Here is a 27,569-nt window from a genome sequence, read left to right on the forward strand (position 1 = left end):
AGAGGGTTGGGTGCATTAAACAAGCATGTTACCCTGTTGCAAGTTTGTGCAGACACAATCAGGAGAGATGGGGAATCAACACCTGGCTCTGCTCTTATTATGAGAATGTGTGTAGAAATTTCAAACATGCCAGAAATTCATCTAACCAGCTGTGAGCAGAAGATTAGGCTGGGATAGACCCTCCTGTTTCCTTGTACACTGCATGGAAAACATGGAGCCTTTCATTCTCCTTTAGTTGGTGGTGATTGGTTGAATATTCATTTCAGGAAAATGAAAGACCCTATGCGTATTTACAGATTGTATCAGATTATATCTTAGAAAAAAACTGTTGTTTTTTTAACTCTGGCTTTTCTTCTTCACTGATATTTAACCCCTTTTGACCAGCACTGCTCCTCTTCTTTTTTTTTTTCTTCTGACCAAAGTAAAGACGTGATAGGACATTTCATTCCTCAAGCAGCCACCGACACACACTTGACCTTTCTGTGTGCGCTCGTGTCCAAAAGGGTACTGCGACAGAAAGACCATGGATGAACCTACACAGTCTCAGCCTGCACTCATCACCACCTCTAGACTTAAAGAAATTTAAAAAGAGAGCACTTTTTTCCAATGTATTTTTATTACAGCATTTATCATGCATGTCAGACATGTTGATTTTGAGGTTTAGGTATTTTACAAAGATGTTTTTTTTTTCAAATAGCTTTATTTATTCAAATTAAACCACTTGTTATTGCTTTTTGCAGTATTTAGCTTTTATAACACTGGTCATCTTCTTTCAGTGAGCTCATTGCTTTTTACTTAGCGACAAGACCAGGATTTGATCACACTCAGAAAAGGGCTGAGCTTCATGTCACCAAACAGAGCAATAATTAAATTTGCAATGCATTTGTATTGCTCAGGTATTTGTAATAGTTGTCAAGATTTTAAGAACATTTTTGTGGATTAAGATGGACCATATCTTGTCACTGCAGTCGCCAGGACAGAGCCACCTTGACAGACAAACATGTCAAATATTGCCATGGAAACAAAGGAAGTTAGGCCCAGGAATCACTGGTAGACTCACTCAATCAACCACTTCCCCCAGTGCCCAAATGTATGATAAGAGACACTGTGAAACTGGCCTCTCTTTGCCATTATGGTTGATAAATATGAAGAGGCCCCCACCAAAGTGCCTTTTAACTGGAGAAAGCTCTCTGATTGGTTAAATTTGACAAAGCACTCTGTGATTGGAAACAATTTGAAGTGTATTTGTTTCATCAAAGTGCCCTTTGATTTGACAACATTTTGCATTTTCTCTGATTGGACAAAATATGACAAATTGCCCTTTAAAGGTGAAGTATGTAATATTTAGCCTAGTAGCATTTAGTAAAACAAACAAACTTGGTTAAATAAAACATGATGTCTACAGGTAGGTCTGTCCTAATTACTGTTTATCCACCTGAAAAAAATGTGTTTTTGTTTTATATTAACTCAGAATAAGCAATCTATTCATACATGGGGAGGGTCCCCTCCACAGGCGCCGCCATCTTGAATTTTTGCATTTTGCATGTTTCTATGGCGCCACAGAAGCGACCAAATAACATACACTTTTTTTTTTATTCCACTGGATGCCACAGTTTTCACCAGAAAAACATGCAAAATGCAAAAATTCAAGATGGCGGCGCCCGTGGAGGGGACCCTCCCCATGTATGAATAGACTGCTTATTCTGAGTTAATATAAAACAAAAACACATTTTTTCAGGTGGATAAACAGTAATTAGGACAGACCTACCTGTAGACATCATGTTTCATTTAACCAAGTTTGTTTGTTTTACTAAATGCTACTAGGCTAAATATTACTCACTGCACCTTTAATTGGCCAAAAATTGACAAAGTGCTTTCTGATTGGACACAGTGTAACACAGTGCCTTCTCACTGGACAAAATTTGACATAGTTTGCTTTAAGTGGGAAAAAAAGACAAAGTGCCCTTTTGTGTTTACTTTAAGTGGATAAAGTTCAACAAAGTGCCCTTTTAAGAGCTCTGTGATTGGAGAAAGTTGGACAAAGTGCCCTTAAAAGTGCATTCTTAGTGGACAAGATTTGACAAAGCATCTTCTTAAGTTCTCTCTATGACAAAATGTGACAATTTTTGCTTTAAAGTGCACTCTAGGTGGAAAATATTTGACAGAGAGCCCCCTTGAGGGACCCTTTAAGTGAACAATATGTGATTAATTGCCCCATATGGCATCCTTCTGGTGGACAGAATTTGACAAAGTGACCGTCATTGTGTCCTTCTAGTTGATTTTCCAACTACTGCACTTTAAATGCAACTTTACAACTTTCAGTGTGCTGGTGCTCCACGTAATACAGCAGGGGCCTTCTTAAATCTCCCCCCTGCCCCTGCCCCTTAAACATCCGCCTCTGCTGAGAGTGCTATGTAAGGAAGCTGGAACTGCTTCTGAGAGTTGCCTATTTGTTGCTGTACTTGTGATCAACCATGATTATCTCATTATTTTCTACACCAGCTGCAGCCAAAGATCTATTTTTAGATAGTGATAGTCTCCTCTTCCTGTTGAAGTTAGTAGACAAACATTTTCAGTCACTATTTTAGGCAATGAAATTAACACTGAAGTACTTGAAGTATTTTAGTGCCCCAGAGATTTTACTTACTAATCTATAAACTACACAGACTACACTATTGATAGTTTTTTTTCAGGATTACTTCAACATTTCCAGGAACATCTGCCCACAGAAAGACATAAAAACCTACAAAATAAAACTGTCTGCACAGCTGTCAACTTTCTAGAAAGATTTGTTTCTTTTCTGTAATTTATTCAAACTGAACGGCGGCGTCATGGTGTTCCAGTCTGGTTGTGTAACCCGTGCAGCAGCAGGTCATTCAAAGGTGCGTCGGCTCACCTTCGGTGTCAGCTCGGATTTTGGATCTATGCCTACCTTGAGACAGCTGTGTCTTCTCTGATGCATAACGAAGCCTTTCTTCACATCACTCTTACTTTGCTGATCCATCATCACAACAGTAGCTGAGCACCGCCACGCTTTGTTGCACTGCGTTTCAATCAACATCAGTGTCAGCAGGAGGAATCATCACGGCTGATTGGGAAGGTGTCTGCCTGCATGTGGGGGGGGGGAGTCAATGTGTTGGCGGGCGCCCACGTGGGCCGTATGCAAATGCATCTGTAAGACAGCTGAATGCCTGTGCTTAAGTGAGCGCCTGGCACCAGGGGAAAATGAAAAGAGCGGGAGAATAATGACAGATTTATAATTACAGAATCTAGCGTTCAGCGCTACTCAGCAGCAACTGTCTTGGGAATGCAATCTGGGAGTAATTTCTGCTGATCAGGCCTGACACACACTCAAGGGTCACATCACACTCACACACAAGTATCTGCGTGCACGTGACTCTCACGGTCATTAATACACTTGTCAAACATGCAGAAAAGCCCACACACAAACACAGACTAACTCACACTTAAAGTTTCATCCAAAATTATGGTGCGACTGTAAATTGGCTGGCTAATTTGCAAGAGTGAGAGCATCCTGTAAGAGCCTGATTTACCGAGGAATGAAAGCTGTGTTTCTGCCACAAGAAAAGCCCCTGCTTCTGGAAGGAAATAAGTGATTTAATAAACAGGGAAGAAAAACAGCACTTATTTAAAGCTGCATTAATGTGAGTGTAAATTTGCCAAAGATAACAACTAAAGCACTTCTAATTTGACTTGCTCTTAGTGCTTAAAAAGCTTTGTAAACATGGACAACTTGTACTTGGTGCCATAAGTGCTTTAATTTAAAGATAATCAAGCTATCAAGGACCATAATTTACTTTTCAAATAAGGGATACTTTCCACTCAGTAACCGCGTAGGCCACATTTTTCTTCTCAGCTATGACAACAAGATACCAAACATGCCTGTGGACTTGGAGCCAATGCTCACCATTGAGTTGATGTTAAACCAGGAACAAGCTGTTCTGCAATCCTCAGTGACTTTTCCATCAAGCTGTGCGATGAGAGTTTTTATAAATGTATTACTTTTCTGTTTAACCTCTGTCCTGTGTTATCTCAAAACAATAATACACCAGAAAGTGCCAGAAATATGGCCATTTTCTCTGCTCGAGTTTCCTCTGCAGCATGATGTGCAATTATTTATTTATTCCCATTTGTCCCTGTTAACTTCCTTTCTTTTATAATTAATAGTTTCCTGACATTGAAATGGTGCATCAGTTGTCAATCAGTCCCTCCGTGCAGCCTCTCTCTCTCTCTGCAAAGTTCAATCCATTTGCTATTGTGTCATATTTAATGTGCCAAACTCAGTCAGAACAGGATTACTATGCACAGTCCAACATCCTGAGTGAGTGCAAGCTGTACTGTTATTTTCTGTCTGGGTTTTAATCCCTGAATGATTTTCAGTCTGTGTCCTTTGCAGTCAGACACTCTCAGAATCCTCTCCGGAACAAAGATGCTCCCATTTTCATTCATAATTGAGATTCTACTTATTTTGCATCTTGACATGGAAACACTTTTATTATTTAAGGAGCGAGTTTAGGATCAGGCCTAATGACCTTTAGCATGTGTTTGATGACTCAAGATGTTTTAGATTTTAATGGTCTGACATTCTGCTGAACTCTTCAGCAACTCACTGTCCCCCCATCACCTCTGGTGTGTTTGTTTGCTGGTCTTTTTGATTAAACTCACTGTGTGTTACTTGAGCAAACTTGTGTATGTAGTCAGGCTGTCAAGATTAACTGTATTAAGTGTTATTAACTTAGAACCAGAATGGGTGCATCAAGTGTTTTAATTGCGATCTGTTTTGATCAACAACAAATTTTGACCCAAATTTCCTGCATTTTTCAATCAGTACCAGACGTGTTTAAAAACATGGGGCACACTGGATTTACATAGAACAAAAGATGTGATAGAACAAAGATGGAGACATATCCATCAAAATAAAAACACATCTTAGACTTTTTGCTGCACTTGTTTTTTCTGGCACAGATCTGTGACCCTCTGAGAATGTCTTCACGACCGAATTTTGGCTTCCTACATATCAGTTGAGAACTAAGGCATCAGGGCTTTATGCATTAAGACCGATTTGCATGGAAAGGGGGTGATTTTTCTCCCAGATAACTGCATAATGGCTCAGCGTCTCCACACGCTGGTGCATATGTGAGCTGATAGACCCACAACATAAGGGGAGCCTTAAAATTGTAAGGTAAATGTTTTTTAATTAGCCTGTGCCTTTTTGACTTGGACAGTTTTACTTTTCTGTTTCAGTGACATTGTTTTAGTGCATGCAGTTTTTGTGGAGCTGTTACAAAGTATCACGCCGTCTGGCTACAGCGCAGACAGACCCATATTCAAACATTTACATTCAGCTCCAGCAACTATAACTGACAAAGGATGATGGGTACGCTTCATTTTGCTCTATTCCACTAAAAGAAAGAAAAAACCTGATGACCTATTGTTTGAAGCCGTCCTGTGTCCACAACAGTATTGAGATGCCTCCTTCAATGCGATACCATGATATTAACAATACCATTACATCTCTAATGAATGGGGAATGTTTTGGCATTGCAGCAGAGGCTGGAGTGCAGCAGCAAAGTGGTGCCAGTCTGTTTTTATAGAGACCTTCCTGCTGCAGCAAACAATGTGTCACAAACTGACCTTTCATTCACAGACATCTCAATGTCAGCTTCAGAAAGTTTATTTTCTGACTTTTTTCTGGTTGTTGTCCTGACTGACCCATTGACCAGTCATATGTTTTCCAAATCACAGTATTTTTCAGACAGAAAATACTTCACAATGTCAATTTTCCCCCACGTTCTACAATCAACATTATCACATGTACAAAATCTAGTAGGGTATGCCTTCCTGTTGCTTTTATTTCCAGAAAGTTGAATTTGAATTTAAGTATTGCCTTTGTGTTATTCTAATGAGAGCTACTGTCCCGCAGGTGTGTCTGCAACATCGACTGTTCCCACATCAGCTTCAACCCGGTGTGTGCCTCAGACGGTCGCTCCTATGACAACCCCTGCCAGGTGAAGGAGGAGTCCTGTCAGAAGCAGGAACGCATCGAGGTCAAGTACCTGGGCCACTGCCAAGGTCAGAACCACACAGACACACATGCATTCACACTTCTACGTCACAATAACACCTCAACATGCAGAGACACTGGGAGCCGTCAGTCCTTCGGGCAGGTGTTGACTTCAGGTTAAATTGGGGCCATGGAGGCAAATGAGGCCGCCTGCAGAGCTAAACGCAGACAGCAGGATACCGTCTCTCCCTCAGGCTGCAGCTTCAACCACATTTCATAATTGCACGTATTTCCACTCATCGTTTTTGGGAATATTCTGCAAAGATAATCCCTAAAACCCTACATAGACAGCGCTGCTATGTATATTGATAATTTTACAGAATGGTAATCCCTCCTTTTATGTGTAGTATTTTTCATTTGGGTGCAGTATTTGTTTGTAACGGTCTCAGGCATAGAGGTTTTTTTTAATAATCTCTGTGCTTAAATCCCTAAACCGAGTCATCTTGTTAATCCATGTGGGAGAAGACAAAGGCACATAATAATTACTCCCTGTTATTGAATTTGAGGTGTAGTGCACCAGCATCTTAAATTCTTTTTTCTATGGACTTGTTTTCTTTGAACCCTTGTAAGATCTGAAGCCATCTTTGGTGCAAAAAGAGGCAGAAACGGTCCCAAAAATCTCAAATGGGAGCTGTTTTTCTTGTGCATGAGTACATTTGCAAGCATTTGATCCTCTGCATCCACATGGGACTAACAGGACGATTGATCGATACGTGAGAGCCGAGGTGGAGGCTTGGAGAAGTAATGGGGAGTAAAGCAATCAGGGCTAACCAGCCCCTGGAACACAAATAGAAATCTGTATTCCCCCACGCGACACCCTCCGGGTCAGACCACCTTGATCGATTGGCTTCCATTCATTCTGGCTCAATCAGGGAAAGGAGAGAGCGAAACAAATGTCATGAAACACTTAAGTCCAGAGAGAAAACTAAACATCATATTAGCCTGGAGTCCACGTGGCAGCTTGATATTTAGATTACTGGTTTTTAATATTCCTCAGTGTGTCACTTGTCATGTTATTGGAAAACTGCTTTGCATTTCTTTTAATGTGGAAATAGTTGTGCTTTTAACTGATGCTCTTTTATTTATCATTCAGAACATCCATCACTTGATGCTAAAAAAACAGAAGTTATATCATTAATACATCAAGTTGACTAAAGGCTGAGGGCTAGAAATAACACAAAGGAAGAGAAACTTTTCACTGTAGTCTTGTTAAGTTTGGTGAGTCTCTGGCAATGTGTGCTTTAGTCTCTGCATGGAGGAAGGAAGCTGATAAGCCGTATTTCCATCAGGGGGTCTGGTTTGATTCAGTACGGTTTGGTATGGTTTGGTACGCTAAACCCCAAAACAGTTTGCCTTTCCACAGACACCTGTGCCCTCACTTGGTGGGTGGGCTGTAAAAGCATGCATGTGAAGTCACATGCAGTGCAAGTCTGCTGGTCCAGATGAGTGACAGAAATCTGTAGGGAATACGCATTAAACGGCTTCATTTCAGCTGAAAGTGCTTTTTAAAAAAATAACTACATATAAATTATGTTAACCGCTGTCAAGGGAGATCATCAGCTGACAGAATACGTTGTAGAGAAATGCTTAGAATCATAATGGTATGTTAACATATGACTATATTTAGTCTGTATTACTTTAGTCTGTATATTTAGAGCTGTACTGTGAGAATTTGCCACATTAAAAATAAAGTAAAAGTTCAGCTGGTGTTAAAATCAAACTGATCGAATTTCAAAATAGGCTGCAGCCTGTAGTTTTACGAACACGCTAACAACCACAGAGCGATCTTTTCACAAGTTACCTAAAAAAAGAAATAGATGAATAACTAGTTACAGTACAGAGAATCAGCTGATCAAAAGCTTCGTATTCACAAAACTTCAGCATTGATTTACCCCAAATTTCCATATACAGCGTGCGCACCGCGCACCTAAGCGCCACAGGTTTGCTCCGACCGAAAGGAGAGCGACCTCGCCCACTGGAAGCAAGTCTAGAGTGCAGCGCCATGGCGCGAAAGCCCTGATCAGCAGGAAGAGATCATGGGAGAACTGCGAGTTGACGCAGGAATAGTATGTCAACAGCAGACTGTTTTACTTTTTGGGGTTAATTTATCATCCTTTCCAGTATAAGTCCATGATGTTATGCTTTCTCCATTGAGTGAGTACAGTAGGAAGTTAAAAGGTTAATGTTTGCTTAAAGGATCTGTGGTTTTATGCAAAATTCTTTGGCTAAATATCCCCAAAAGTCAACTTTTCCTCGTCAATGGTGCCATTGTAGCTCTGTGACCCACTGACCTCTCGGTGACCCTTTGCTCTTGCTGCAGGATGAGATATAATGTTGATATAGTGATGATTTACGATGGGGAGTCCGTGCATTGTGTTTTATTTTGAAAGAACCGGATGTTCTATGCTTGTGACTTCTATGGTTGGTGCTTTCTGAATGACAGTGAATTTACGAGGTGTGGCAGCGGTCGCTCCAGGCATGCGCCACTGCCAGTCTGGAGCACCGATTATGGAAGTGCTCTGATAGACTAGAGAGGGAGCGGAGTGCTCCGCACTACAATTCGACAGTGTTCCGCGGCGCGCACACTGTACATGGAAATTGGGGGTTAGTTTCACATCCAACGCGGATAGCAGGCTGTGAGCCTTCAGGCTCTGCTTTGTGTTCTTAAAATCAGGTCCAGATAAATGTCAGGAAACTTGATTTGTGGCCAGACATCAGTTTTGATCTCTGTCAAGTCCAAATATCCCCAATTAATGCAGACATTAGTCCATTTTTCTCCCGTCTTTGCTCGCTCCTCACAGGGCAGACTTCCATGTCTTGCACCCCGGAGCTGAGCAGCTGTGTCGTGCACTGACATGACGTCAGTGCAACCCTCTATTGTTGTGAGTGTAGCTCCACCTTTTTGGTACTGATAGGTAAGATTGGTACCCCTACGGAAGGGTCCCGAAAAGTTGGATGGCACGGGTCCGTTTTTTGGGACCCTTTCCAACTTCTGCTCTATTGAAACACAAAAAAAGTTCTGTGCTGTTCTGAGCCAGACTGCTTGGAGGAAACAACCTATTAGAGGCCACAGGTTCATCTTAGTTCTTAAGCTAGTCACTATGAAATAATGGAAATTTTTATTCATGGACTAACAGAAAAGGTATCATTATGGTGGTGATCTTAACTTTAATTTAGACTTTTTTGCACTGAAAATCAAATAATCAGAGAATGATTACTCCTGTGTAAGATACACTTGTAGTTGAGTGCTTTCACTATCTCAAAAACACGTCTTAAAGCCAGAGAGGTTATTTTTATAGTTATACTATATATATATATATATATATATATATGTATAGTTATACTGTCCTGTTACATGGCTGTGGTCATGAGTTGCTGCTACACAATGAAGCAGGATCTGTCCAAGCTCTGTTCAACAAAAGCGGAACTCCATATGGTATATTTACTAAAAAATAAACCACGGTTTTGGTTTCATCAACAAATTTCTGATGCTGAGGGAGAAAAGCTGTATAATAGCACTGCAAGAGATTACAATACGCTTTGTGAGTAGCTTTTAGCGTGAACCAGCAAGGCTGCTTTTTAACAGCTTTTCTCCCTTATGTGAAATTCGTCTGTGAAACTGAAATGGTTGTTTATTTTTTAGTAATTACTATTGCCCGGCTAATGGGGATTTGTGAGGGAATTAAAGAAAACAGACCTGGCAGCCCTAGACTGGAGTCCGCTTATATATCAGCTAATGCTAGCAGTCTTAAGTTTGTTTTTTTAAACTGTTGGAAAGTTATGCCTGTAAGTATGATTATTTTTGGACTACTTATGATGTTGTGTGTTGAGAATGTGTCGTTTAAGTTTTTTTTTTTTTTGTCTTATAGCTGAAGAATAACCGCAATTGCGATGCTAATTTTCATTATCCTGTAAATAGTATTTTCCATTATGTGTTAGCATTGAGCTAATGGACCTTTTTTGACTTTGTGTAAGATGAATGTATCTGGTATGCTAGCTCTACGGAGCATCACGTAAAGACATGTCAAACAGTTTGGTTACAGTGAAAATGCTGTTTTAACTCTTTATAGTGACAACTGTGTTCTCTGTTGTTTTTGCAGTTTTACAAAGCGCCTTTGTGTGTGAGGTCTCAATAAACGGCCCAACTAAGAAGAAACGGTCTCTCATTTCACAAAGAACTGTTTATCTTTCTGCCAAACTAAACCGGAACCTTTAGGGAGGGCAGAATACGGTTACCAGTGGCCTTTCCTGTAGATAGTTGCACAGCTTAACAAGTTGCATAACATATAAGCTAATAATGATAAGGTATAACTGGCAAAATCCCCCCCTTGGTGCAGATTTTACCAATACAGATATGATCTATTCAGACCTAGACCATCTTTGTTGTAATAGGCTATAGACATGTTCATGTCTGCTGCTAAAATGTGACTGTGCATGAAACTTCAGGGGCGTTTTCTGCCAGCTTTCTGCACTGGCTTCATTTTTTAACACCCAAGTTTGTAAGTCTAAGTTAAATGTATGCCCAAGAATGGTTTGAGAACAACTCTTTCTCACAAGGCCATAATTTCACTTCATTTCTCATGTTTTTAATGTATAATATACGTATGTATGAAATCCACCCAGACTGAAGCTGTTGATGTAAACAAAACTCTCCTTTTCTTTCTTTTATTCCCTTTCTGCTGTTTTATTAGCGAATAAATAAGAGAAATAAGAAATAAAAAGTCCCAGATCAATTTCCCAGCACCACTCTTGCGTCGTAAACCTGGAAAATACTTTCCCACACTCAGTTTGAGGGAATCATTTCACCGACCACGGGGAACAAAAAAAATCAATTCTAATAAAATGATAATGATTGGAGGGAAAAAAATTCTGTCCTGCCATTGTGGAAATAGGAACTCAATGCATTCAATAAGGTGAGCAAAAATGCATTATTCCCTCTGATCTTTTCAACCCGGCTCTGCTCCATTCTGTCCTTTGTTCAGAGTAATACGTTAGAGGGGATGGCTTGTGACTGTTGGAAAGAATAGTGCACATTTATACGTATTAACCAGACAGGTGCACACACCAAATGAAGCCTTTGTTGAGATCATGATTTTCATTCAACCTGCTCCTCCAGCGCTGGCATCGGTGTGACGGTGTGACCTATAAGGGCAGATTTCTGAGGTTGTAGTGGCCTGAAACGGCTTTAATGTGTTTTTCTGTATTTCCAGGAACCGGGAACAAAGGCGAAGATGGACACTTTGCACGCACTGACCTCACAGGTGGGTGCAGGTGCAACCGTGGCAAGCTGCCAAATAACAAGTGCTGCCACTCACCCTTGACTGCATCATTGTTACTCCTTCATTCTCTCTCATTTCCTCTTGTTTCATCCATTTCACTTCCCCTTTTTCTCTTTTATTATTTATAGCTTCTTTCTTCTTGTCATTTGTGCCAGTTCTCTACATTGCAGTTGTGTATGTGAATATTTAGCTACACACATTTGTATATTCAGTATCTGTGCTTTGTGTGTTATATAGTAGAGGAAAAAGACGATCCAAGGAACGGGCTGGCGCGCGGCCTGTACATCCCCTGTCCGGATCACTACAAAAACTACTGCGTGCACGGAGACTGTCAGTTCCCCAGCGCTCTGGCCCAGCCCTCCTGCAGGTATGCAAACACATATATTGTACTGCTATATACAGGCATCCAGAAAATATTCAGACTCCCTTCACTTTCTTTAATTTTGTTATGTTAGAGCCTGATGCTACAATCATTTAAATACATTTTTTCTCCCATCAATCTGCACTCAGTGCCCCACAATGCCAAACTGAAAACAGAATTTTAGAAATGTTTGCAAATTGTTTAAAAAGAAAAACTGAAATATCACATTTACATAAGTATTCAGACCTTTTAGTCAGTGCTGATGCACCTTAGGCAGCAATTATAGCCTTGAGTCGTTTTGAATATGCACACCTTGTTTTGGGGATTTTCTGGCATCCTTCCTTGCAAATCCTCTCAAGCTCAGTCAGGTTGGATGTGGACCGTCAGTGGACAGCTGGTTTCAGGTCTCTCCAGAGATGTTTTATAGGGTTCAAGTCAGGGCTCTGGCGGGCCACTCTAGGAAATTCCCAGCATGTCCCTAAGCCCCTCCCTGTGTTATTTTGGCTGTGCTTATGGTCATTGTCATATGCAAAGATGAACCTTCGGCCCAGTCTGATGTCCTGAGTACTGTGGAACAGGTTTTCATTGAGGATACAGCGCTTAACAAACTTATTAGACCACTCTAACCCTAACAAAAGTAAGGTTTATGCCACAGCTGCCCTAAATTAACAGCATTGGTAATTACCAAAATCATTTTTTATGTTTCTGCAATGGTTAATACACCGATATGTAGAAGCTTTTTAACCCAAATGATATTTTTCATGGTAAAATATAATTATTATTGTTATTCATGAATTTTCAAATTTACTGGTTCACAAAAAAACTGAAAAAATAGTAAAGCACATTAATATTTCTTGATTAATATGTCAAATTATAGTTATTTACTCATATTCCTGGACAGAAAATTAGTTTTAGTGGTTGTATGTTATGCTTGATTAATTTCTGACTTCTCAGAGAAGCCCAGTGAGCCGGTGTAGGTACCAGATGTGCTCGGGTTGCCAGATCGGCCCAGGGTCCTGCGCCTGTCGATGACGTCACACTACGGCAACTCCACTCGGACAAACTACATTGCACCCCATTTAATAAGAGTCAGATGTGCTCAGTTTAAAGCCCCTTACGGTTGTCTTTATTTCCGTTTGTTCATTCAATTCACCTCAAACCTTTGTCTTCATATAGTACAGAGAATTACAATTTACTGTACCATAATTTTGAGATGGCTTTAATTGCATATGTTAACTTTTTTAAATGAAAAAGAAAAAAAAGATGTGCTCAGTATCTCTATTTATCAATAGATATTTTTGCTTTTATCCCTTTCTTCAAGTAGTGAGAGATTTCTTCGTAAAATGTATCCATGTTTTCTCCAAAGAACTACAATCCCGCTAAAACTGTTTTGTAATTTGTCTGGACCAACCACAGTCTGTTACGTCATCCTGCCAGCTCCCAGCCAATCATATACCGTGACGTCATCGACAGGCGCAGGACCGAGCCCATCTGGTACCTACACCGGCTCAAATTTGGATGAATTCAGTTTGAAATCCCTCATTCCTGTTCAAAATCGTAAAACGTGGAGAGCTCACTGAAAATGAAAGAGTCCGCATTAAAGCACTTCATGATGCTGGATGGTCTTTAAAACAAGTATGAATGGTGGTCTAACAGACTTGTTAAGCACTGTATCTCTGTACTTTGCTCCATTCAGCTTTCCCACAAACCTGTCTCCAAGTCCCTGTTGCTGAAAAACATCCCCACAGTATGATGCTGCCACCACCATGCTTTAGTGTTGGGATGGTTATGGGCAGGTGATGATTGGTGGCTGGTTTCCTCCAGACATTACATTTAGAACTGAGGCCAAGCAGGTCAATCTTTGTTTAATTAGACCAGAGAATCTTGTTTCTCACAGTCTGAGAGTCCTTCAGGGCAAGCATTCATGTGTTTTGCACTGAGGAGAGGCTTCTGTCTAGCCGTGATGATTGTGCTTCTGGAACTTTGTCTGATCTCCACAAAGGATCTCTAGAGCTCTGCCAGAGTTACAACCAGGTTCTTTGTCACCTCTATTACTAAGGCTCCTCTCCCCCGATTCCTCAGTTTGTCCAGGCGACCAGCTTTTGGAAGAGTCCTTCCATTTGATTATGGAGGCTACGATGCTCTTGGGAACCTTCAATGCAGCGGAAATTTTTCTGTAGACTTCCGTAGACCCCAGATCTGTGCCTTGCAACATTGCTGTCTCTGAGCTCTGCAGGCATTTCCTTTGACCTCATGGCTAGGATTTTGCTCTGATTTGCCTTGTCAGCTGTGAGGCCTTCTATAGATGTGTGTGCCTTTCTAAACCATGTCCAATCAGTTTGGTTTACCACAGGTGGACTCCAGTCAAGGTGTCGAAACACCTCAGCAGTGATAAAGAGACATGGGAGGAACCTGGGTGAAATACTGAAATAATGACACAGCCTCTGTGTCATTATTTTAGTATTTAGCAGGAAAACTCACTCTAATTAGAGGGAAAACAAGCTCATGCATGAATGGCACATACTAATGAGGGATTTTCCCCTCTCTCTTAGTTCATCATAACATGTTAAAAACATTTCTACTGTGCAGAGTAAAAATGTAGACCTCTTGCTACATTCAGATACAAAACGAGAGCAAAATGCATGGAGCGGCACAACTTTTTGGGCATCATGAATATCATAAATGTAATGTGCTCTGTGACTAAAACCATTTGATGGAGCAGCTAGTGAGTGCAAGTGACATGCATTTTTGGTGCCAATAAGACTATTGATCATGTATTTATAATGAGCTGAATAAATATTCAAAAGCCAGGGATCAATGAAGCTATACAGTATTTGTAGTAGCTAATTATGAGCTACAGTTCATAGATTTTATGTAGGAATCAGTTAGGCTAAATTTATCTCAACTATTACTGACTACAATGTTTCTATAGCAACAGTACAGCCATAAACAAACAGAGACACAGGGATACTCTCTCACCCACTCAGTCCTTAAACTGCAGACATGAGGAGAAACTGGGTGATGTAAGGAGGCTAATCACTTGTAAAAATGTAGCATTGCTTGAATATTACAGAAACCAAATGTAGTTATATAATCAGGCTTGATTACAGAGTAGGAATTAAAGCCAGTATGCTGAGAAGAGGAAGTATTGACCATTCAAAATAATTCCATGTTGGATTCCTTTCTGCTAAATGAACATGGTGGTGTGTCCTTCCCCACGCAATCTGATCCTGCTTAACAAGTCTAATTCTTGACTCAGTGGAAATTTAACATGTTGAAAAGCTCCAGTCAGTTGCACAATCATCTGTCTGCCAATGATAATACTGGGCTGTAAACACAACACCATGCTGCTGTCAGCAGCGCGGATGACTGACACCTCTAATCTGTCATCAGCCCACCCAGTGGTTATGAAACATTCCTGTATTGATTACAGCACAAAAAAAAACAATCTTTAAAACAGCATCACTGGTGAGTGGTTGACAGCAATGCTAACAGCATTGCGGAAATTCAGAAGTCAGTGGCCATCACTGTTTTAAACTTTAATGCTCATTTAGCAAGGAGGGGTATTTCTAATCTGCATAAACATTAGTATCTTTCAGCTCTTTGTTTTGCTTTTACAACAGTATGTCCTTGTTTCCAGTGAAAGAGCTGTGTTTAAACCCCCACTCAAGCAGTGCTAGCCAAACAACAAACACAACAAAGTTGGCAACCAGTTATTGCAAACAGTAAGCTGACACACCAGATAGACTGTTCCACGTATCAGTGTCATAATATATATTATTCACATCCATGTGGGCAGCCACCCAAACACAGTGTTTGGGCAGGGCAGAACCTTGAAAAAAGGTAGGGGGGAGAGAAGTACACAAGTGAAGTAGTAAGTTCTATTTTACACAAAAAACATGTTTGCTATGTCAGGAATAAAGACTGTTAAATCAATGCAAATTCATCCAAATCTAAAAAGAATATACATGTTGGTTATTTACTAATGTATAAGACCATGAAATCACTTTGCTAAAGACAAGGCTGGATCGCTAAGCGGGGCATTACTGGCAGTGGGATTGGCAAAGAACAAAGAAACAGGTAGATAACAAGACACAAGGTGTTTTACAGAGTGGAGATAGCTGTGTGATGTTCCCTACAGGATCTTAGGAGACTATGGTAGGGGGACTGTGCACTGTCTAGGGGGGTCCAAGGGCATGATCCTTCATTAAGTTAAATGAGAGCTCTGAGAGCAAAATTAAGAGGCTAAATTGGTGTTTTGAAACACATTCCAGGTCAAAAAAATATTGCACCTTCTGCGCTTTAATCTAAATTTCAATTAATTGCCCGGACCTATTCTAATGATCTTCAAATACTCCCCAAAATGGTCAAATTAGAGGTTTGAATTGACCACTTCGTCCATTTGCAATCAGAACCGGCACGGCGGCGCAAGGGTTAGCGCTGTTGCCTCACAGCTAGAGGGTCCCTGGTTCGCTTCCCGGTCAGTGAGGCCTTTCTGTGCAAGTTTGCATGTTCTCCCTGTGCATGTTCTCTCCGGGTATTCTGGCTTCCTCCCACCATAAGACCATAAAACATAATTAACCTAACCAGCGTTAGGTTGGTTGAAGTGTCCTTAGGTGTGGATGTGAGTGTGTCTGTCTCTGTATGTGATTGACTGGTGACCAGTCCAGGGTGTACCCTGCCTCTCGCCGAATGGGGTAACCCCCAATGGATGGATAATTCAGAACCTCGAACTAGTGTTGTAGTCCAGACCACATTATCCAAGACGAAGACATGCCCAAGACCAAAGTGTCAACTGAAAATGGCATTATAACCCAACCTGGATAAAATTCAGTAACAAAACACTCAAAAACCTGAGCCATGAGTAAAGATGGAAATTGCAAATTGTTGTTTTAGCAAGGGCTTCTCCTTATTATCATATTAATGACGTGGAAGAATAACACATGAGTTGTGGTCTTGTCCGGTCTTGATGGAAAATTCCGAGCCAGGCCAGTCTGAGACTGAGATAAGACAGAATAGAAATGCTTCCGATTCTGAGACAAGACTAAGACTAAGCGACTCAAAATGTGGTCTTGAGACCAAGACCATTCTCTTGTACTATAACCCTACCTTGACCTAAACCTAATTCTTAATCAAGGCTTGCGCGATGCAAGTGAACAACATAATCAGCTTGATTACATTGATTCATATTGCAGTGTCCTAACAGCAAATCAATGTTTTTCCCTCGTTGCCCCATTCTATTTTCCCCCCCTGTCGCTCACATTGAGATGGGCTAAGAACAAGGAAACAAAACAATAAAACACAAGCACTATCAGACGGAATATTTCTTTGACTTTCTTGTACTTCCTCGAGCTTGTTGACTTGTTTTACAAAGTTGAGGTACCTGTGCATAATATTCATCCATCCATCCATTGTCTACACCTCCTATCCCATTTGAGGTAAAGGGGGACTGGAGCCTAGTGGGGTGCATCCTGGACAAGTCACCAGTCAACCTCAGGGCTGACATATAGAGAGAAACAACCAGGCATGCTCACATCTACGGGTAATTCAGAGTCACTAGTTAATCTAACAAGCATGTCATTGGCATGACAGGAAGGTGGAGTACCTGGAGAGAACCCACACATGCACGGGGAGAACATACAAACTCTGCATGGATACACATTTACACGCCACAGATGAAGCAGTGGATGCAGTGGTTACGTATTTTGCCCGAGGACATAAACATGTGATCGGAGCTGGGGACAGAACCCAAACCTTTTGGTTGCAAGACGACTCACTCTACCTACTGAGCTACAGTCGCCCCAGTCTGTCACGCTCGTGCGATGCTGAGGGATGAGACATGATGTCTGAGGCTAGCTCTTTAAGACACAGTGTTAATCCTGGACCACCTGATTATTTCACTTGAGGGTACAAATGCCTGAAAGCCATCACTTCAGATGGAGCTTTACCTGTGGTGAGCTGATCTAGGTCTTAGTATCTTGGCCTCTGAAGAATTTCAAAAGGAGTATTTTCCATTGGAAGGGTATGATCATAAAGACTGAGCCTCATAAAAGATAACTATAGGAAAAGCACTACAAAACAAATGTAGACACAAAGATTCACATATAGATGAGCAGTGTTAGAGCTGCATAATACAGTCCTCACAGAATGCATGTAGATGTTCACGTAAGCACACAAAATCCACTTAAACACAGGCCGCACAGGCTCGCATTTACCCAGAGGCACAATGACGAATGATATTAAAGCCCACCACCCAACCGCCCACTCACACAAACTCATACAATACACACACAGAGAATGTACATGTGTGCCGCTCAGGTCTGCCATCTTTTACAGCCTGATAGTGCAGCAGCCAGGGGGTCTCGCTATCTCTCGCTCTCTCTCTCTCCTTTCTCTATAACCTCGCTCGCCCAGCCACACAATCATGTTGCATGCTGAGCATAGAGAAAGCAAAAGATCTCTGCTGCCCCCTAGTGGCTGTAGGAATATGAGCTGCAGCTTAATAAGAAGGAAAGCACAGTGGTCTCTGTGGGAGAGGTACATGTTTGTGTGTGTTTTCAGCGTCTGTGTGTGAGGAAGCGGAGCACTAAACCATAACAGAACAAGGTTGCAGTGTTCATCTTACACACTGTCAGGTCAAAAGGATGGAGAGTGTGAAGAAGAGGAGGTTTTGGTGTGTCTTCGTGTGTGTGTGTGTGTGTTTCTGTGTCAGTGCCAAACAAGGAAACGCAGGTGTTGGTGGGTAACAACCTCCCCAGAGACAGGAAACAGGAAAAGAAAGGGAGAAGAGGAGAGAAAGAGAGAGGGAGATTTAATGGCAGAGGTGGAGAAAGACAGTGACCAGGCTGAAGGCAGAGCTCAGTAGAGTGGTGCAGTAATGAGTCCTAAAACTGGGAAATGAATTAGCATTTTAGCGCTTTCAACTCCATCATCTCAAAGCCCATGGGAGTTTGAATGTTTTCAATCAGATCCCTGATAGGTAAACGCAAGCTGAAGAGATTTAAGCAGGTTTTCTATAACATAAAATACATCTGAAACAGCTCCACTTGAGGATTTTTAAACTTTGTCACAACACACAAAATGCCATTGCAGCTGTTGTTGAAAACTGAGCTCAGGCAGATGGAAGGTGTTGGACTCATGCAGTTATCTTGAGGCTCACTCCAGCTCTGGGAGTCTTGACTGGCTTTGAGTTAGTGTGCTGCCTTTGCAGATTTTTGGAAAAATCTGATGTAGAGTCCATGAGGGACAGAGAGTTGTTTCTGACCTGGGTCAGTTTACTTTTCACCATCACATTCTCGTCTTTTTGTACAACAAATCCAAAGTAGTGTTCATATCTCTATACATCTAAAGACATCCTTAGTTCAACTGCTCCTCTGTGGACTTGTGCTGATGTGTCATTCACCTGAATTTGTGTGTGTTGCATCAGTGCATATTAAAAGGGGTGCTTGATTTGTTTTCTCTGTGCTCCCCTTTTGCACATAGTTGTTGAATTAACAGTAACGCAAGTAACAAGATTGTTAATTTCTAGTATTTGTAATGTGATTACAAAGTTAGCACCAGTAACACATTACAGTACCGTGTTATAGACCAGTGTTTCCCAACCTGGCATCCGGGGACCCCTAAGGGGGCGCAAAAGATCTCAGGCTGGTCACAGGGCTCTGTCTGCTCTGACGTTGTTAGACTTGGATGTACATATAGCTGGCATCGTGCCAAAACCTCTCATCTCCAAAACACCACTTTTCAGGGAATTAAAAAAAATCTTTAAAATTACTTTATCATTGAGTAGTCACAGTCAGTCTTTTTTTCCACACTTTTTTATTGCTTTAGAATTGGTTAAAACTCACCAGCAGATGTAAAGGGTGACTAATAGCACTGATGACAAAAAAAAAAAATTGAAAATAATGGAAAATTATGATATGAAGTTTTGGCCCACGCCAGCCATCTATTCTTTCAAAATCATGATTAGTTATATAATGTATGATGGCATGTAAGGGCCACTAAGAAGATTTTAAAAAATAAAGATGATCTGTTAATTTTTGTGCAAAAAAAATGAAATCTTTTGGGGGGGTTGAAACTTTTGAGTCACATATTTTCAAGAAAACAAACTCAGAATTTTGTTGATTTATGAAAAGAAGGGGATGTTTCTTTGTTTAAAAAGTCTTAAATTTTGGCATTTGAGACTCAAACATTTCATGTTTTAAAAATGATATATGTACAACAGTGCTTAAGTCAAAATATACAAGAAACCAAACTTTTTAAACAATTCTTTATTCTCTTTTTCATTAATAGGAAAACAAAGTGTACAAGATGTCAATTGGCACATTTCTTAAGAAAAAAAGGAGAGGAAGTAATACAAAGTACAATAAAACAAAACATAAATCAGCAGCCCTATAGACACACAATCCTTTCCACCAGTGGGACACTCCACAGGTTGTTTGTTGTTTCCATAACAGAGCAATGCATCATTGAGCCTCCAACACATTAATCAGTGACTTTAAATTGTTTGGAATTACAAATTCATCGGGGTAGATATTAGGAATGCATAGTTTGGGGTTAAGAGGGACCCCTTTACTAATAATTTTGCTCCATATATTTAAAACAACTTTCCAAAAAATAAACATTAATAGACACTCCCACATACAGTGAAACAGAGACCCCTTCTGCTCACCACATTTAATGAACGTATCGGGTATATTTGGATTAAACTGGTGTAGTCATGCTGGAGTAGTGTATTGTCTACTAAGCTATTAATATTGCAGATTTTTGACTTTTTGTCTTTATAATCTAAAAATGTTAAAGCGATACTTAAACATTTTGGCAAATTCATCCATTGCCATAATCCCTATAGTCTTAGTAATAGGTTTGTTACCTTCAGTTGTCGGTGCAAGCTGTTTTTAGATCAGCCGCTGCCGAGTTCGGACCTGCTGTGCCAACTCAATGTAAGCAGATGGTATTCCAGCTTTCCCTCATCAAACTCATCAAATACACAATCCAACAACTCCAAAATGCTCTCATGGACATGTTGTGACCTGTACATTCACCATGCTATGAAATTATCATGGAACATTACGAGACGGAGATCTTTTAAAGCTAAATGCAAAGCTGGAACTACACTCCAGGCATGGCTGCTGCACTGTGTCACTCCGCCCAGTGGTTTACTCAAGAAATAGTTTCAAGTATTTGCTTCATGCGTCGTAATGTTACACAATTATACGTTATTATTTCATAGCGTGGTGAATGTGCAGGTCACAACTTGTCCACGAGAGCGTTTTTGAGTTGTTAGATTGTGTATTTGATGAGTTTGACGAGGGAAAGCCAGAATACCGTGTGCTTACATTGAGTTGGCACAGCAGGTCCGAACTCGGCAGCGGCCGATCTAAAAACAGGTTGCACCGACAACTGAAGGTAACGAACCTATTACTAAGACTATAGGAATTATGGCAATGGACAAATTTGCCGAAATGTTGAAGTATCCCTTTAAGTTTCAGTTCACATACAGCTACGACTTTTAAACTCTTTTCTGTAGTGGTCCTAATACACCACCATAATAATGGGCAGCTTGTAAATAAATCTTTCATCAAGAACAAGTGCATGTAGGCCTATTATTTTGGGATTTTGTCAGTGGAAACAGAATTAATTTATATTTTTCTATCGGGTCTCGGGGGTGGGGGCTTTTTTTTTTATATGAGTAGGGCGGACCCTAATGAAAAAAGGTTGGAAGTCACTGTTATTAACCAGTGGCTCCCACCATCAACTTCCCAATGAAAAACTTAGACCCAAATTTCTGATCTTTTTTGACCAATCAGGTTTATCTAATGAAAAATATCCCAGTTTGAACCTCAAAAATGCAAAACTTGCCACAAACAAAGATGAGAGGCAAAAAAGCTTGTTTTGAAAGAGTTTACTTGTTTACTTACTTTACTTTACTTATTTCCAGGAACATATTCGCGACCCGCTGAAAAGGGCTCCGCGACCCACTTTTGTGGCCCGACCTACCAGTTGAGAACCACTGTTATAGACAAATGTAATGTGATGTGATTACACATGTTACTTTGTACCATGATATACCCAATGCTGTTGTTCAACAGGTGCAGTAAATCTGCTTTGCCAAACTGTGGTCATCATATCTATCTACCTCTCTGAGCATGAATGGTTATTCTCTTTTTCCAGTGTGAACTACATCCACACATGAATCAAACTGTTCAGTTCAACATTCTTCATAAATATGAGCATGTTAAAGCTCTGCCCTTAGTGTCATCTTTTGTTACTGTTTCATGGACTTCTGGCAGCAACATTTACCTAATGTGCATTTAACACATGAATATGTGATTTTTAGCATGGTTTTATTGACCATGTTTTTAGTTAAACAACTGTTGTTAGCTCACCAAAGAAATAATATTTTTAGAGATTTTTCTTGTACAACAGAGTTGTTTTTCGTACTTAGCCTTGACCGAACCTTAAAAACAATGCCGGTACTTTTGTAATTGTAGATATTTTTCCATCTTTGTTTTGATTCATTTTGGAGCCACAGAGAAAAAAAACGCCATGTTGTGAATAGCTGTAAAATCAGAAAATGCTTTTATGGCTCGCTGCAAAAACAAACATATTCCATCGCAATCACACCTGCTTCGGTTTCCATGTGCTCTCTCTGTAGCTCATGTTGCCTCTGTGTTACATTTCTGAGGAGGCACACACCAACGCTCGGCTTTAATTCCAGCCTGAGTGTGGACACAAGCTAAACACGGAGAAAATGATGAAAATGTAGCCGCCAAGTGTGAACACACTCTCTTGCTCTCTCCCTCTACCGCTTGCCCACTGCAGTCTTATCAGGCATGTCCATCTGAGCAGTCACAACAAAGAAAAGCACAGTCTCTACACGGTCGCACGGCTCATTGTTACACCACCTTCACAAAACAGGTGCTGACGTCTCTATTAGACACGGGGAAATAATTAACCTGTTTTAGAAACCACTCTCCTTCCCTGTCTTTCTCCTCACTCGTGCCTGTGTGTGCTTTTTTTTGTGCGTCTGCAGCTGTCACTCGGGATTCAGAGGCCCCCAGTGTGACATCAAAGAGTACAACGTGCTCTATGTGGTGCCCGGCTCTGGCAAACTGCACTACGTCCTCATCGCCTCGATCATCGGAGCCCTCCAGGTGGTCATCATCTGTGTGGTGGTGCTCTGCATTACCAGGTGAGTCATGCTCTAACACACAGGTGCACAAAAGACACACAAATCAGCACAAATTCAAGTAAAGCTTTACTAATGAGCCCTGGAGCTGTGTTTTCCATGATGTGAGCTGTGGAGTCATAGGGGGGTCTGTGGAGCCTGGAGGAAAGAGCGAAAAGGTCACCTTGCTGGGGAAAAAGTCCCTGTCTCTCCCTCTGTGGATGCACAAACACATCTGAAGTTGTGAGGCTACAGCACGGACCCACAGAGTTATCTGTGTAGGCAAGCATCCACCCTTGTGTTGTAACAGGCGTTTTGTATTCACAGTGGAAGCCCACACACAAAAGTACATATATAGCCTGCAGCTCCCCTGCCTCCGGCTGACCTAAGCAATTTATGACATTTAATAAAAGATTTTAAAAGAGTTTTGGCCGAGACAAAAGTGCCCCTCTGAGCAAAGGAGGAGAGGAAGAGGGGGGATGAAATGAGAGCAGGAGCAGCTGTAAAGGGACGGAGGGTAAAGAGAGGAGATAAAGAAGGGAAGAATATAGGAGCATTAAAGTTTCCTGCTGATCAGTGATATTTATTCAAAGCAATACGTATAAAAAATACAGCCGAAGACCACGATATATCACATAGCTCTCAAATACAGAGTCAAATGGTGAAGGAGGCCTAACTAGACCAATGAAAGAAACTTTACAGGAATTATAGGTCAGTATTTCCAATTACTTGCTCACTTTAGTGTCTTATCTGTGCTGGACAGATGGAGCTAAAATAATACATTTGTTTTGATGTAAGTGCTGTGGTTGGATTTTTGTGCAACCACTTAATGCAGCAGGTTTATGCATTGTATTTTAACAGAGTTTGGCTTCTGAGTGTGAACACAGGCAGCTGCTACGTATTGGTGAAGGTTTCTGAGGTATGCATCCTTAACCGAAAAACAAATTGTGAATCACATCTGTCTGGAAAAAAAACACATTTGAAGTTCAATTTTTTGACTGATTAAAAGTGATCAAGTAGCAAAATGCAAGTGACAAGAACTCACATTAAGCACAAAAAACAAAGGGCCTCATTGAACACCTAGCGTTAAGGTATCGCGTCCTTTTCCACTTGATGCAGGTGTCATTTTAAAACCATTTTCTTACGTTGTTTTAAGCTGCAGATGAACTTACACTCTAGTTTGGGACATCGCCTTTCCCTTTAAAGAAGCTCTGCATGATCAGATAAGTTCATCTTGTTGGATAGATATTTGTATCTCTCATATGCATATTGAATTAAAAAAAAACTCACTAGATAAGTGCATTTTGAGTAATTGGAGTTTAAAAACTCACCAGGAGGCCGCCATGTTTTGGTCCACACTGGTGCCGTGACGTCACAGTGCCGCTGTTTCAGACTTGCAGCCAGTGTGAGGGCTGCATCTCAGAGACACTTCACGTCTCACACACTGAAAATTTTAATATTTGGGGTCTCTTCTATATTTTCCTTGCACCACGAGCAGTTATCGGTCAAGCTAGACATGAAAATGATAAATACAGAGCCATATTTACCTTGTTGTAGCAAATATTTACATTCACACCACTAGAGTATGATTGAAATCTGTTTCTTGATTAACCAGATGAAGACCACAAGCTAAATTGCATCATTTAATAAAGTTGTTCCCCAAACTTCTACAATTTATGAAGCTTTCTGTTTCTCATTTCTGTTTCTCATGGTCAAAAATGTTGCAGGTAAAGATAATCACATTACAAAATACGTTTTGTTTGTGCTTTTCAAAGTAAAAGTCCACTTTAGCATTTCTTTGGAGAAACTCCCTTCATATGTACAGAATGATTTTATTTTGAAAAGCACTATTCACTGAATCCAGTCACTCATAGGGAGGTTTACTGAGGTAAAACCTAGGAAGAATGACAGATCTTTGACAGCAGTGAGACAAAGCCAACACGTAGCAAACGCATGTCTGGTATTAAAGCTGTTGTGGCAGCAACATCTCCAAGCAGCAAAACATGTTGCCAGTCTGGAAAATTGCTTCCTGCATAGGAACTCTATTCGATTCAAATTTCAGTCTGTTGACTAGTAAATTTAGTGGCTTTGGTTCAACAGTGATGAGAATTACAAAAAAAAAACAAAAAACAAAAGAAACACACTTTTCATTCCATGCTTCTCAAGGGCCCCACCCGACTCAGGGCCTGGGTAATCAGTATGCCTTTTCTCACTGTGCCACACCCCTGATTTACACACCACACTCTTTTAAAACAGGACAATTCTGTCATTATTGTATTCATAGGTGGGTCTCACATTTCCAAAATTGATTATGATTTTAAAAATATTCTAATTTGTGCAAGGCTTTAGTATAAAAGACTATTCCAAAAAAGGTTAGGGTAGTTTTAGCATAAATCACAGACTAGCGGTAAGGCGGGCTAGTAGAAGAGTTAGATGTTTGGCATAATGTCATTAATGTCCCTGACATTAGCCTTTTGCATGATGCAAAAAGTGTCAAAATTTATAAGTGGAGCTCTTTCAGATTTTTTCCCTGTCATACAAAAGAAAATTTAAATGTTTACTTCTCTTAAGATTTAGCCAAACACAGACCTTATTTTGGCCTTCTACTGACAACTCATTCATAAAATATATAGACTTGAAAACAATGGACCCAAAAGTGCTACAATTATTACAATATTCTGGGTTTTAGACTCAGTGCTACATCACTGTATTGCTGTTCAGTTAGATGTCTGATTGCATTTCTTCGTTCTGTTTTTGGGGCTTATTTTCTATGATTTATTTCTCCAATGCTCCATTTGCCTGGATAACTTTCTGCTGCAACATCGCAATTTTCCAACTCTGGATAAATAAATGACATCTGTCTAGCTGTGACAGAGCCATAGTGTGTCTATTTTTTGTTATTTTGAATTACAAGAAGTGCTGAATAGCACCAAAAAATTAAACATCTGATGTTGTCTTTTGGTAGATGTATCTCCAGAAAAAATGAGAGGAGTGCAAGAACATGTTTTTATCTGTTTCTGGTATTCAGAGGCTGTAATGTTTTCTTGTTAAATAACTTTTTTTTAGGAGTTTTATTTATCTGCAGTGGTCTCGATTTTCTTAGGATTTTAAGGGTTCAAGAAGAAAATACCGACTTAGTCCTACCTTTCTTTTAAGATAAGAATGCCCAATTACTTTGTCTTATTAATATGAAGTTGATGGCAAAAATGCCCAAAAGGTAGTATAATATCTCCAGTAACTTTTTTGTATTAAGATCATACAAGAAAAGCTGCAGGTAGGGAAGTTATCAAAATTGGTAGAATGGGCAATTTTGATCAATATAGCATTATCTTAATCTTTGTATAAAATCATGACAAATTTCATTAATACTGAGAGATTATGTCATGGGTTTGTGTGTGCCAGAAACTGGGGGGCTTGATCACAATTTGGGGATAACTGCTTTAAGAAATAATTAAAGTACCACTTTCTAGGCTCAGTAATAATGAAACAATCTTTTTTAAACCTATATGTATCATTCTGTTCCCTCTTCCCCCTTATTTCTGCACAGGAAGTGCCCACGGACCAACAGGATCAACCGGCAGAAGCAGAACAATGTCCACTTCAGTTCAGAAAACACGATGCGCGCCTCTACTCGACTTATCTGAGCCCAGACACCCCGGACGGAGACGTCCTCCATGTTACGGAGCGCCGTGGTGTTAAATGTTCCCCTCTGTAGGCCAAACTCCCGACAATTAGGATATGCTTACCCTCACTCCTCGCCCCCCCTTCTCTCCCAGTATGAACTACAACGCCCAGGGAGGACGGTGGCAGAGCAAAGACTGAACTGGTGCACCAGTCAGTGATGGACTCACACGTGGGGGACACGTGGTCATCGGCTGCCCGACGCCGCCAAACCCCCCCCCCCGACTGCCGTGTGTCTCCTAGCACCTTGTCACGTCCGCCAGGGATTTTCCTGAAAACTGAACCATGAGGTGTTGGGGGGGCATTAAGGATACAGAATGTGAGTGAATGAGTGTGTGTGAATGAGTATTAGATGTGTGAGCTTTGGTAGAGGAGGGCTAGCCGGTGTCTATCGTTTGTAGATGAAGGGGATAAAGCAAAAATCGGGATAGTGCAAAGCAGGGTATTGGCTTTAAATGAGGTGTGTGTTGTCGGGTCTGGGAGGGGGGTGGGACTAAGGGTGGGGATGGGTTGGGGGGTTTCGGGGGCTACACGTGATGCCTTGCACCTTGTGTTATAGGAGACCTCTGACAGAGGGCACAATGTTACTATAGAGCTCTCTGTTCGGTTGTGACAAAGACGTCAGCTTCTGTATCTTGGGTTCTATTTCCAATAGTTATTACTACATTGTCTTGATGGGGTCATTTTTCTGTAAATGTAAATAAATAATTTATATCACGAAATGTAACCTGCTGTGTCGACTTTCTTTATGGTGGGGACACTTATTATAGAATAATGGATCAATAACAGAATAACCTGTTGTAATCACTAAGATGTTCTCTTAACTTCTCTTTTGTCCACAGAGGATTAAATTGATGAGAAATGTTCTATATATAATTGCTAATCATGTCATGTCAGTCATATTTAATAAATGAGACTTGTGTGATAAACAATAATGAAAAAACCTGGTCAAATATTCAACATTTAACGGAGCCTTATTTGAACAAGACAGTCTGG

The 27,569-nt window shown here is 40.6% G+C and overlaps 1 protein-coding gene across 1 annotated transcript in view; it reads left to right on the forward strand.

Annotated features, from left to right (window-relative positions):
- The window catches only part of tmeff2a (transmembrane protein with EGF-like and two follistatin-like domains 2a), a 274,157-nt gene extending 247,117 nt beyond the window's left edge, over positions 1 to 27,040 (forward strand). The window contains exons 6-10 of the mRNA XM_041807381.1: positions 5,945 to 6,093; positions 11,296 to 11,346; positions 11,602 to 11,731; positions 22,758 to 22,916; positions 26,440 to 27,040. Of these exons, the coding sequence (XP_041663315.1) occupies positions 5,945 to 6,093; positions 11,296 to 11,346; positions 11,602 to 11,731; positions 22,758 to 22,916; positions 26,440 to 26,536 (586 nt within the window). The 3' untranslated portion in view covers positions 26,537 to 27,040. The remainder of the gene's footprint in view (positions 1 to 5,944; positions 6,094 to 11,295; positions 11,347 to 11,601; positions 11,732 to 22,757; positions 22,917 to 26,439) is intronic.
- The last annotated feature ends 529 nt before the right edge of the window (positions 27,041 to 27,569 follow it).

The sequence above is a fragment of the Cheilinus undulatus genome, linkage group 15 (assembly GCF_018320785.1).
Source record: "Cheilinus undulatus linkage group 15, ASM1832078v1, whole genome shotgun sequence".
NCBI classification, from domain to species: domain Eukaryota; kingdom Metazoa; phylum Chordata; class Actinopteri; order Labriformes; family Labridae; genus Cheilinus; species Cheilinus undulatus.